This window comes from Lasioglossum baleicum, chromosome 3, assembly GCF_051020765.1.
Source record: "Lasioglossum baleicum chromosome 3, iyLasBale1, whole genome shotgun sequence".
NCBI classification, from domain to species: Eukaryota; Metazoa; Arthropoda; class Insecta; order Hymenoptera; family Halictidae; genus Lasioglossum; species Lasioglossum baleicum.
Window position 1 is genome coordinate 4,451,962 of NC_134931.1, and position 13,475 is coordinate 4,465,436.

Here is a 13,475-nt window from a genome sequence, read left to right on the forward strand (position 1 = left end):
CCCCTTTTTTTTTTAGGAAATTACGAACTACGAAGAAAGTTCTAATCAACCGTAAAATAAATCATAGAGCAAGGGGTCAATGATTTGAGTAGAGGAAAATGTTGAAAATCTTTCAACAATTTTGTATTTCATCTACTCAATTTTTCTATAAACGCATAAAGATCCGCAGTCTAGTCATTACCGATCTTCATTGAATTTCTTTGAACGTACGTTGCAGTTGTTGCAGCTGCGTATTCGCCAGCGCATTTACAGTAATCCGGACACCCTGTCAACACTTGCTCATCATCATCGAGCTCGTCGTCGTCGTCATCGTAGTCATCCAGGCTCTCGTTCTCTTCTTCCTCGGTCATGTCATCGTAAGTCCCATTCTCGGCGTCCAGCAGCTTTTTGATAGCAGTAGCGTAGGTAAGGCCGTCCTTCTTCGCAGGAATCAGTCCAATCTTCTTCTTCAAATCTTCAGTCTGGAATCATCATGATAAAAGATTAGAGGGGTTCATTTAAAGAATCTTCTAACGAAAATGTTAGAATGCAATGTCGCAATGATCACCTTCACGTTCGAAACATCCTCGTCCAAAGTCTGGATTTCCTGCATAAGTATGTCCTTTGGACTGAGGAAGATCTTCGGATCTTTCAGGAGCAAAGGATCCTCATCAGGATCAGCCGTAGTTTTCACCTCCGTTGTTTGACTAGGAGGCGTCGATTTATTCCTCAGAATGGCCTTGTTCGTAGCGGAAACGGATTTCCACGACGTCGTGCTGGTTCCCGTCGAATCATGCTGCGGTTCTGATGAGGATGACGCCTCGGTGGTGCTTCGTAATGTGTGCGTACTCGACGCGACGAATCCGACTGAGAGACCGACCAGCAGCACTGCTGCTAGGATCTTCATTTTGCCTCCTGTAAACCAGACAAAAATTCTTATTTATTTATTATTTATTGATGCCGTAAACCATGTTTGGTTTATATAGCATATTCTGGACATTGCCAGATAATATGACACTTTATCTTAATCAATAATGTGATAGTTTGGAAATGTTTCGTGTGCGACGATCAGTGTTGGGCAATAAATAAATTTACTTAAATAAATAATCATTTAAATAAAAATTTAAATAACAAGTTATTTGTTATTTGGATTGTTACGAGCCGAGGGCTGGCGGATAGACGTGGCCGAGGTTTGTTCGTATGAACAGGATCGTCGTAAACTAGCCGGTGCCTGTTTCATCACCGGATGACACAGGATAGGTTTTCGTGGACTAGCCGATGCCTGTTTCATCACCGGGTCGCCACTAGGTGAGGAAAAACAGAGGGTGTCGTGGACTAGCCGATGTCTGTTTCACCACCGGGTCGCCACTAGATGGAAGGTTGTGAACTAGCCGATGCCTGTTTCATCATCGGGTGTCACAGGATAGGTTTTCGTGGACTAGCCGATGTCTGTTTCACCACCGGGTCGCCACTAGATAAGGAAAGGGTTGTCGTGGACTAGCCGATGTCTGTTTCACCACCAGGTCGCCACTAGATAGGAATTCGTGAACTAGCCGATGCCTGTTTCATCACCGGGTGTCACTAGGATTTCGGAAAGAGGTAAGGTATAGGAAGATCAGCTCTCGTAACTTTATATAGAATTGTGATAAACCTCGAGCGGTAAAGGTTTATCGTTATGAGTGAAATACTAGCTACTGGAATTTATAAGAGGTAGAATAAGATATTGGAGACTCTCAATTATATAAGATAAAGACTACAATATATTCTTTCAGATAAATGGAAATACACTTGTACTGTGTCGTATGTTTCGCGGAAGCTAATTCCCGAACTCTCGATTTTCACGCACTGAGAAATGCGGGGGTAAATGAATTGACTTGCCTTTGCAAACGCGTTTTAAACTTCTCTCGAGTTAATATGATCGAAAGGGAATCAGACCCAATCTCACTAGACGCGTGCAGTTACGTGATCAGTCTTCAACTAAGCCCGTGGTGGCCAAGCTCGAGCCCTTTTTATACTAGTCAAATTGCTCTAAAAATGGTAGTGGGGATAACCGAAAATCTGGAGGATTGTATAAGTTTCCCAGACGTACGCACTTTCCCATAAGGGGAAAACTGTTTATTTGGGCATGCGAGCTGGACCTCCTGGACGAACACGTGGTTGCAAGAAGGAAGTAAAAGTCACGTGGGCAAAGCCTTCGTACGTAACAGGATATTCAAATAAAAAGCAGAAATAGTTATTTGTTATTTGAACAAGTCTAAATAGAATTATTTAAAATAATAATGTTAATTGTTATTTACAAATACAATTTCAATTATTATTTGTATTGACAAATAAAAGATTGCTATAGCAGACAAAAAACGCGCACGTGTTCATTGTATATACAAAATACAAGAAATAAGAGAAGACCAAAAACTATTTATTTGATTTCCACTTCAATCCAAATAATAAATAATCTTTTATTTGCAAATTAGAATTAATAAATAGATCACTTTTGGAATTATTTAAATTACTTTTATTTAAATAAAAAGTTTAGTTGTTATTTGCAATTAAAATCACACGTGTATTTATTATTTAAAATAAAATTTACCCAACACTGGCAACGATTAACAGTCTCTTTGATAATTTGAAATGATCCTATATGTGTACCGCAGAGTGAATTACGTAAACCTTCTCTGCGAACCAGCACGCAAGATCCTAGATTCATCGTGCGTGGTTTCAGAGTTAGGCTCGACCATATCCCGACCGGTTTTCGAAGCGGAAGTGCAGCATCTTTACAAGAAAGGGAAGCACCTTTAAGTAATCAATCCGAGGAAGCCTTTATCTTTACGATCTTTCCGATCCGATGCCGTCTCGATTTTCGATCGCCTTTGTCGACGAACTTAAACCTCTGTACCAAATAATTCTTCAAAATTTCCCGTATTTTATCAATAGAAATAGAAATCACATATGTAGAATGTTATGTCTTCTCTTAATCATTTTAATAGATGAAAAATAATATATAGACATCTTTGAATTTTCTTGATCTTCCCACATTCGAAAATTTCACCTGATCAAATCTTCAGTCTACTAACGAACTGTTGATAGACTACGGAAATCACCAGGTGTTCACCTAACTAGAAAGACGTATGAACCACAATATTGCTAATTAAATGTTGTTCAATGCACGCACCTTTCAGAGAAAATATACCTTTCTAACTCGATTTGAAGACAAACATCGTCGAGAAATATATTAATTGGTCAACAATTGTTATAGCGTTCACTCAATTCGAACAATTACGATCGAAATGACAGATGCACCTTGAAGTACAGCTTTAATAATTGAAGATAAACGCAATGGAACATAGAACACTTCACTCCGACGTCCAATGTGTTATAGAACAACAATACATACATATAGTAACAGGTGTAATCGATGTTACATAAAAATCATCGTCTGGAAAGACGTCACTGCTTTTGTGATTCTGCGGTATAAAAAAGACACCGCCGCAATCAAGATTTTCGAGAAACTGCGAGCTGCCAATGATATCGCAGATTGTGCCTGTCTTGCGCTAGTCAGATTACTGATAACAGACGAAAGAATTGCAGAATGTAACGTTTGAGCGTGTTTGGATTGGCGCCGAATGCGCTCAGACAGTACGAAACGATAGATATCCGACATGATTTGCAGTCGAAGAGTATGACAAAGCATAAGTACTGGGAAGCAATCGGAAAGCTGATTACTTGACAGCGGATTTTATGCATTTATGACAAAAGTCATCCAAAGTCGTCCAGTGTCAATCTTAGATCATGATCACTCTAAAATATTAAATATAGTCAACCTGGAAACATTATCTGATCGAAGAATAGTATCCGACCAGAGCTTTATTTTTAATTTGATAAATAATAATGTAGATTGTCCCACACTACTGAGGCAAATCAATTTCTACGTATCTGAACGTGTTTTAAGAACAAGAGCAGAATTTCTTCTTTGTTTTCACTTATTTCCAAGGCATAATAACTTTTGACTAAATAAAAAAATATCACAATTCCTTGTTTACAATTACTCTATGATATATCACGTTTCAGACGCACTCAAGTAATGCCAGTTCCGATTAATATTAACAGAGTTATGACATGGTAAGACCATCTATCGGCAGAATACGAAGAAACTTGTTCCCCAACCCAATATACCGTGCGATTTTTACTATAGTATATACTGGAGTCGAAAAATATATTCAATGAACTCCCATGAAGACACCATTACAATTTCAATAATTGTCGCAAATAAAAAATCTAAAATGGGTCATTTCACCCCTCATGGTAGGTTTAGTGTTAAACATGTTAAGAAAAGGCATTTTTCGGTGAACTCCAATTTGTTGCAATTCATGTGGAAAATTGTTATTTTGCATAGAGATCCGCTGTCTACTGATTATACAAAATTAACTTTCCATCTCCGTTTCGAAATTTTATTTTCTATTTAAATCCATCAAACGTTGCATTAAGAAAGAAAATGGCGAATTTAATAACCAACATATATGTATATGTTCATTGAAATTGTATCTTCGCGACGCTGATACGACGAACGTTTGAAATCGATAAAAATGAGATTGAGTAAAATCATTTGAGAAATTTAATTAGTTCATTTATCGAGGACTACGTGGCTGCAGATGCGTTTCCAGATAAGCATCGATCGTATCAACGAAACAGTAGCCCTGAAAACACGGACCAGCCGGACGATGTGCCAACATTGCAGTTGTCATTATCGCGACACGCGTGCAGAAGTCTGCTGCATTTTATTCGTCATGATAATATATCGATGACTCCAGTCCTTTTGTTAGAAGTGGGCACGAGCAACCACGGTGCAAAATTCAACGTCCATTTACGTGGACAAAGCATCTCTATAATGTCGATCATCGTCACGATTGGCCACCGATCAAGTGATGCTCTTCCGAAGTAACATATTTTAACTAGAACACTTGAAAGTTGTTGGAAGCAAAATTGAAAATAATTCGGACTGCAAAATTACTCTAGAGTCTTTATCTTCGAGTGTTCATTCCAGTTTTACGGCTGTTTATGAATAATCAATAAATTTCGTGTACGAAGTAATTGAAGTTAGACTAGAATTCTCTAGTTATTCGTGCAGTACATTTTTTGCACACTATGTTGCACTTTCCAGCTTGAAGTGCAAATTTTTCAATAATTCTGAAGTACAAATCCTAATGTAAAACATTAAATTTCATGATAAGTCGACTGCAGATTCGATGCATTTATGGCAAAAATGAATATCAAGGTAAATGTCATTGGAAGAATTAGAAAATAATCTGATATTATTTTCAACCTATTGAACATATTCACTTCAGTTCGTTGCAATTCAGCATTTTTATTTTGCATAAAGTTCCTAATGATAAATTCAGGATAATATTAAAATAAAGTACGGATCGAAGAGCAGGTACTCTATCGATAATACTTTCTGGGAACGGAAGCGTCGGAGAGACTGAGTAGCCATTTTGATAGCACAGGTTCGTGGGACCATCGAAAACCGTGGAAAATCGATTATTTTCGTCGATCGAGGGAGCCAGGAATGCCCCGTGCAAATAGAGAAGAGCACGAGGCTAAATGGAATGCGGTTTAAAGAAGCCAACTCGGTGGAGTCGTCAGATACGGCATGTGAATGCCGCTTTAGAGGATGAAAGGTGGGCTTAGGTCGGGGAGCGCACGACTACCAGCTGGGGCTCTTTGTTCAATCCTCGAAAAATCTCGCCGGTTCAGGGACCAGGTAGAGTTACCTGTCCCCGAGCATAGCACAGGTGGTCCCTTCCTTCTTCTGTTCCATTCCGATTCGGTTGGCACGGAGCAACCCGTACGAAAGGGACCACTCCGACCGAAAAGGGAATCTATAGGGTAGGAAATCTGTTGGAGTGGCGTTTTCGAGCATCCTTTGGCCCACCTAGGCGATCGGCCACCTATTCAAAGGGACTCGTGTCCAAATAGATTAACTGACTTGGAAACGATGCTTCACGATGGGACACTACACTTTTACCTAAATATTTTTACCTAGATAACTGAAAATCGTATTAAATTTTGTGGAATTTTAAGTTCCAGCATTTTTTGAAAATTTTTAGAACCCATAAATGCATAAAAATCCGCAGTCTACTAATACCCATTAATGAAATCAAGTGTTTACAATTTAATTTCTTGTATAACAATGTTTAGAACCATCTCCGACAAGAATGATTTGTATCGATTGAAAAGTTCTCCAAATAATTCTCGCTGTATACAGAACTGTCCATGATCATTTTTGCAGTTATTCTAAACCTAAACGGATAACATAATTTTCCAGTGAACGTGTAAAAGCCTGACTACAATTATGTAACGCGACCACCGAAGTCAGCTATTCAATACGAAAACGTTAAGAAATTCGATCCTTCAGCGATAAGCAATCGTATTTCTTTCTTACTGGTTTCCTAAGCGATGTTTATTACTATATACGAGTAATATTACTATAGGCGATCTCTATATGTATAATAAAAAGCGCGTATCGTTCACTGTAAGTGATTCGGTCAAATCTAGTGCTATCGAATTACCTGCGTCATTCTCTATTTTAAACACTAAACCAGTGCTCTTTTCTCTCTCTCTCCAATAAACTATTTAGAATTTACTTAATCTTTATTACAGCGGACAGCTTGACAACTTGATCAAAAATTGTTTAAAAAGAGTATTTAAGCATATCCGCTTTGGCAGTAAGTCTACAATCTTTTTAAATAATCATTTGTTCATTTACTGTAGTCAGTACATTGATTGCCATCTAAAATACATACAGGGTGTCTCAGCTGAAGGAGGCCACCTAAATATCTCCTTTATTTTTAATGGCACAAAAAAAATATTTTTGGCATAATTTAAATGATATCAAAGGAGGAATATCATAGCAGAACAATTTAATTTTCGCGCCGAAATGCGCGCGGCGGCGTTCGTGGCACCGTTCGTCGAAATGTCATAACATCTTCAAAAATTCAAGTCATTTAATCTCGAATCTGATGTCCTTAAAATGCTTCGTACAGACCTGAACATTACAACTCAATAAACTGCCAACATTTTCTGTATTTCTTTGTGTAGTATACGCCGCTGCAGCTCCCATAGTTGTTCGCAAGAAAATCTGGAAATAGCACAAATTCGTTCCGATCGCCATTCGTCGAAACGTTCTAGTCTGTACGAGGCCTAAATTATATCCCTATACGTTCCTCAATAACCGTACATCAACAAAACCAAAATAGAATTTTATTTCGGTTTGAAGGAAATTGTTAACATACATTTTTATTAGAATTTGTTCAGAATCTTCATCACGAGTCAGACACGACAACGTAAGGGCAAGGGGTTAATTAATTTTTACATATTTCAATTCCAGATAACTGTAAATAGAATTGTAGACCTTCGTTACTCAACACGCAATTTACTGTTCGACAAAGTGGCCAGAATTAATGTCGAATAAAAATGGTAAGAATATATTCAATGAAAAGAAATGTTATTGGAAAGACGCCTTTACGATTTCAGTGATCATAAAACAGGAAATCTGAAACGATTTTAATTAGACTGGCGTTACTATCGATAATCTTTGAAGGAAATAGAAGCGTCGGATGGATAACAAGAATGTCGATGTGCTTGTGTGAGTTCTCCTTATGCGATATCAACATCAACTTATACCATCTCCTAGAAGAGATTCCGTTGGCGTGCGTTGGATGTCTATTATAAAGCAATGTCCTTCGAAAAACAGTATCACAGTAGGCGTTCTCCATAGTCGGAATTACATATATCGATCTGATCGATTCCCTGTACGACCTGCATGACCGATTCGTCGCACGATGGTTAGCTGATTTCTTGTGAAATCAACCAGCTCGAATATCAATCTCTACCGGGAACCATTATTGGTCACCGTCAACACTGATACAACATAATCGGCCGCAGTCCTAGTGTCAATAACAGTAAAAGTGAGGATTTCGTAAATCGGCGATCGTCGCCACGAAAGGCGTGCAAACAGTGCCGCCAGATCGGGGAAATCGAAGGGAACCAGTGCAGCCAGAACGGGGAAATCGAGGGAGTACAGTTTCACCCCCTCTCTGATAACCAGACCAGTCTACGGCACGGGCACCGTGGTCTACGGTCTTAGTGGGGGACGTTGGAGTGTGCTCATGGTGCTGGAATGGAATAGTGGACGGGGAAAAGGAGGAAAGTGAATGGCATCCGTTTGGATGCCATCTGGCTGCACTGAGGGGAACAGTTTTACATACCCCCTCTCTGAAGATCAGCTGAATACGTCACCAGTTTACAGTCTGTGGGATGTTGTGGAAGGGGATGAATGGGATAGTGGAAGGGGAAAAGGAGGAGAGGAAAAATCGGCCAGTTTCAGGTCGATTCTGGCGACACCGCGTGCAAAGCAGAGTCGCCAGATGAGAGAGCACGAATGCGAGGGAGAAAGTTATCCTCTCTCTGCCAGTACCGGACACATGCACGACAGAGGCGGAATGCGTCACGTGACTACGAACCATACGTAGAAGAGGACGGTAGAGTGGGGACACGAGTCTTAATCTGGCGGCTCTGGTGCAAGGGGACCGGTGACCGATAAAAGCCGGAAAGGGGAATGATCCTACAGGAAAAGAACCTCGAAAATGTGCAATTAAAATCCTTTCGCGAGACACTCATTTGACGAACTAAAATGTTCGATCACAATCGACGATGCGATTATTCAAAGAATGATTCGAGTATATGTTAAAAATGGAAAATTGCATCATACAGGTACCAAGGTAAATCTGAAAAATATTAATAAAACTGCAATCGCACCTTAGGTAGGTCTTGCAATACTTCGCTCATTGTTGTTTGACAAAATAGCAACATAGTGAAAGCTACAGCGAAGATCAATGTGCTATTTTATCTTGCTTGGAGAAGTCGATATTCTAGACAGTTCTCGAAACGGACTGTCGCTACCTTTTGAACGCAGCGTTCCCGTTTCGTCGCATAAATGTTTTTGTATCGTAATTGTCGCTTACGCAACGCACCACCGCACCGTGTCCATAGAATTAATGGCGACAGATGCAACAAGTATTCTCCACTCGGATCTCTTGAACCCATCCTACCGTGTCATGCGAAGTATAATAGTTTATCGGGATCGTGATAATAAAATTAGGAAGATTTCGGAGCAAGCGTGACGCACTATTCTTTGTTGTAACAAATAATTTTGAAGTCTGAATACAATAAAGTATACATCAAGCACATTATAATAAATAGACTGCAATAAATATCATGCAATTTTCAATTTTTGTAGACAAACTTTAAGAAAGTGCAATAAATCAGAATCTTATTTCCAGTGGTAGTAGCCTTTGTAGATCTGGAATAAATAAAAATTCTATCCTGTTTTGCAAATTTTCAGACTCTATAAATGCGTAATGATCCGCAATAATTAGACTGCGGATTTTATGCATTTGCGACAAAAATGAGCAAGTGTAATTTAAAACAGGAAAAAGATTAAAAGAGTTTAACAATGCCGATATACTATTTTTAACATATAAAAATCATTAATGAGGAAAATAAATTTTTACTTAGCTCCTATAGCTTGTAATTGACATGTAAAAATTTTATTTTGCATAAAGATCCGCAGTCTACTAATAATAAACAATCCGCATTTACGATGTAAACATATGGCCATTAGTAACAGCAAGCTTGGTGTTAATTTTTGAGAATAAAAAGCAATTCTTAAGCCTTTATACGATAAAGTGCATATCACATTCAGCATACTATACATATACATAGATTGTAATAATCTGCATGCACGATTTGAGGTATGCGCATTGAAAATAACAAGGCAGACGTCAATTTGAAAAATGCAGTAAACACAAAAGAATTTTTAAGTCTGGATGCGATGGAATGTATAATAGATTAAGAACCATATGGATAACAATATGAATGATCTGCATTTGTGATGCAAGCCTGGCGACTAATACTAACAAGGTGTCGATTTTAATTCCACTTTTTCTGGCGAATCTAGAGCAAGAAGAAGCAAGATAATTAACATTTAATCTTATAATATCCAGAAAATTCATTTCCGAATAAGCTTCCTAAGAAAGGGAACGTAAATTTTCGGTGATAAAATGAAAGTTGGAATTTTCGATTAATCCACCGGAGACTCCGCAGCGTTTTGAGTCATTGATTTTCCACGTGAATGTAGTGTTTTAGACTTGGAGTAACCCTTTCGCCGGCGCACCATTACCTCTATTTTATCAGGGAACGTACATAGGTTCCGTTATTATCTTTTCTTATCAAGCCGTTTATCTTGTATGTACGGTGATAACATATTTGCTTTGTCTGAGACTATGCTCTGCTCGCGCCTTTGTATCCCGTGTTCGGAGCTCTAACACGCGCACTACCTTTTCGCATAGAGTATCAGGATTTTCGAAGCACCCCGGATGCTGAGTTCGAGCGAACATAGATTTTTAGCGACGTGGTAACGTCGAGTACAGTGTAGGTAACTTCTTCTGAAAAATCTTCGATTGCGTCATCCGTGTATAAAATGGATTTCGATTGTAATCGATCTTCCACTAAAAAGTTCTTCATTCTATTTGAATTGCATTTCTTTATCGAGGAAAGAGACGCGTTATCATTCGTGAGCTTGTCACGATTGCGAACCAGCACAAAATATTTTAAAATATTTCATCTCACCGAGATAAGGAATCGAACATCTCGATTTCCCGTTTTGGAAAAAATTCCTCGTGTAAATATGCTCGCGGATAACGCCGTACGCATCGGTGATGAAACGTACGAGGCATTTTTAACACCAATTCATTGGCGGGCTTTCCATCCTCGGCGGTTGTTAAGTTTTGTTAGTCAGCACTGTTTACCGTATGGATATCATGTAAGAGATCCGTTCGTTTGAATTGGACTCTATAAAAACATCGATTGCTAGCGTAAATCGCGAATTCAGAATTCTTTCTTTGGTGAAGTTTTAACAATCATATCCTCGTAATCGTGAATATGTTAAGAAGTCAGACATCAAAGTGCGAATTAATTGTAATTTCTGATTAATTTATTCCATAACGTGTTCGGCGTTCCTGATTCGTGAATATATCGCTGATTTCGCGCAGAGCATCCTCGAGACTCGAAAGTTGTTCGCCATCAACAAAATTTGCGTCACATTGTTGACCTTTCAACATTTTATAACACGATCGAGGAGAATGAGATATCGTCAGATTACACGTCCGAGCGATATAAGCGATCGATAGGTTTCAATGACCAGCGACTACGTGTGCGATTGAATCGAGGATATAATTTCAATTAGGTTTTTAATTCAGATATATTTACGATTATCTCTGAGTCGAGATTTTTCAGTTGAACAACAATCGGGAGTCGCTTAAAGTTACTGCTCTTTTTTCAGTAAAGATAGAAAAAATATGAACTTATTTTTTATATGGATGCACCGATGCACCCGCTAGGTGCAATTGCACTTCATTCTTATCACTTTCATTAACCTACGAATAAAACAATTTTGTGTCAGAGTAAATACGGCATTAGTTTCTACAGTTCATCGAGAGTTCCAATACTTCTTGCAGTAAAGTATACGTTTCTGAAGCAAATATCTTGTGAAGCATTGACATAGTACTTTTATACGTAGGATAATAAAAGGGATCGATGGGTTTAACAAAAAAAAATTCGGTTGCATAGAAGAATACAGTGCAAATGCACCTGGCGGGAGCAATAATGTCATAGGAAGTTAGTTTTTTCCTCTATCGTTTTCTTTTTCTATTTTTACTTAAAAAAGAGCAGTAACTTGTCCCAGTTCCCAGAATCACCTTATATGTTGGATAAACAATCTAATATCTGATTGATTAAATAATAATGATTACAATGTATTAGATGATAAATCAATTACTGCTTATTCCTAGTCGTTTAAAGGTCTGTGTAGTATAGAATATTATTTTTATCTTCTATACGCATCAACGACATAGTAAAATGGTTATATAACAGACATAAAGATAGGAAAATTGGTAATTCCATTTCACAACAATTCTTCGTCCATAGTTCCGCAAACTACACTCACGAATAACACACTTGAACAAAGTTTACTGTTTCGAGAATAAAAATATCTAACGAGCTAGTACACATCGCTGCTCCGGAAGTATAATGACGCAACTGTAAAATTTTGTGAAAAATTTAAAATTAAATTAAATTAAATTAAAATTAAAATTGACTTTATTGTGTTGGCGGGCTCAAAAATGCATTTACTAGATGTTTGTAAATCGACATAATGTAAATCGAGGCTGGTATTTATTATTTTATAAATTGAAATAACTTGAAGGTTGTAATAATAATCCACAATGTCTATAAACTACTCTCATAGAAGAATTAAACCGAATCTTCAATTTTTGCAGTTGTGTCATTATACTTCCGGAGCAGCGATATAAAGATTTCTCAAACGAACATTTTGCCATAAAATAAGTTGGATGAAGAGACTTGCATGTTTCAGCGAGACAGATCGAATACACATTTAAAATGAAAACAAGTTACAGTTTATTTGTAGTAAACTGTGCGAAGTTATGGATCGCACTTGTAACAACAACTGCATGAGGTTAATATCTTGCAGTGATTTCCAAGAAGCTCCTGTTTTTAGCAAAGAGCTCTCAGTGGCATGCCTGGAGAGTATCGCAAAAAAGCACCCGTCTTTCCAGAGGCAGATGGTGTCATGAAGTCGAGGATTCGATACAACAATGTCACTTCTGTTGAGTACGTCTCCTTTATTGAACTCTTCCAGTGCCGGATTAAGCCAGCGCGGGGGCCCGCAGCAAATGTTATCACGAGGCCCTAGGCTTTAGGGCCGCTTGTGTGCAAATGTATCGCACTTTTTTAAACAAACACAATGAATGATTTTCTTTTTTTTTTAGCAAGAAGCGCCCGTGTACGGGGTCCCTGTTTGTATGGCGCGGGGCCCCCAGAAGCGCGGGACCCGTGTCATTTGCTACTTCTGCTACGGCGATTAATTCGGCCCTGATTTTTCTTTTTAATGAATTTAATACTAACACTACCGGATGAGTCAAAATGACTTGCTCCTGACTTTTTCTTTAGTAATATTAACATTATAAATATGTTTTCCTGAGAAATTTTTTTGGTGAACTTCTCTGTTGAAGTACATATTTAAATAAAACTGGTACGAAATCTAAGTAAAGGCAATTTTGTCATTATTATAAGGCAATGTATGCCAATTGCGTTTAGTGCTTCGTAGTTCTAGTGTTAATTGCTAGCAAAACACCTACTCGCCTACTCGTTGTTGTCATAAATGCGTAAAACCCGCTGTCTACTAATGACACATGTTCTGTGTCCAGTTGTTTGATAAGCACGTTTCAGGCGTACTTCGAACCAATTCGAATAGTCGTGAACATTTTTCAATGAAAAAAGAAGAACAATAGAAGCAGGGAGTACGTGTCATTGATTGGTCACCGCGTTATCAAATGTTTCACGAAACTCACAGCTAAAACAATGCA

At 38.2% G+C, this 13,475-nt stretch overlaps 1 protein-coding gene and 1 long non-coding RNA gene across 3 annotated transcripts in view; one reads left to right on the forward strand and one right to left on the reverse strand.

Annotated features, from left to right (window-relative positions):
* LOC143221750 (uncharacterized) overlaps positions 1-13,475 on the forward strand; it is a 31,236-nt gene that overhangs the window by 10,519 nt on the left and 7,242 nt on the right. Inside the window, exon 2 of one of the 2 annotated variants that reach the window (XR_013011845.1) lies at positions 12,581-12,720. This is a non-coding gene — a long non-coding RNA (uncharacterized LOC143221750). The remainder of the gene's footprint in view (positions 1-12,580; positions 12,721-13,475) is intronic. The other variant, XR_013011846.1, reaches the window with a different exon arrangement.
* The window catches only part of Gp150 (leucine-rich repeat domain-containing glycoprotein 150), a 32,043-nt gene that overhangs the window by 8,139 nt on the left and 10,429 nt on the right, over positions 1-13,475 (reverse strand). The window contains exons 2-3 of the mRNA XM_076447212.1: positions 548-894; positions 211-461 (exon numbers count right to left, since the gene is read on the reverse strand). Of these exons, the coding sequence (XP_076303327.1) occupies positions 211-461; positions 548-894 (598 nt within the window). The remainder of the gene's footprint in view (positions 1-210; positions 462-547; positions 895-13,475) is intronic.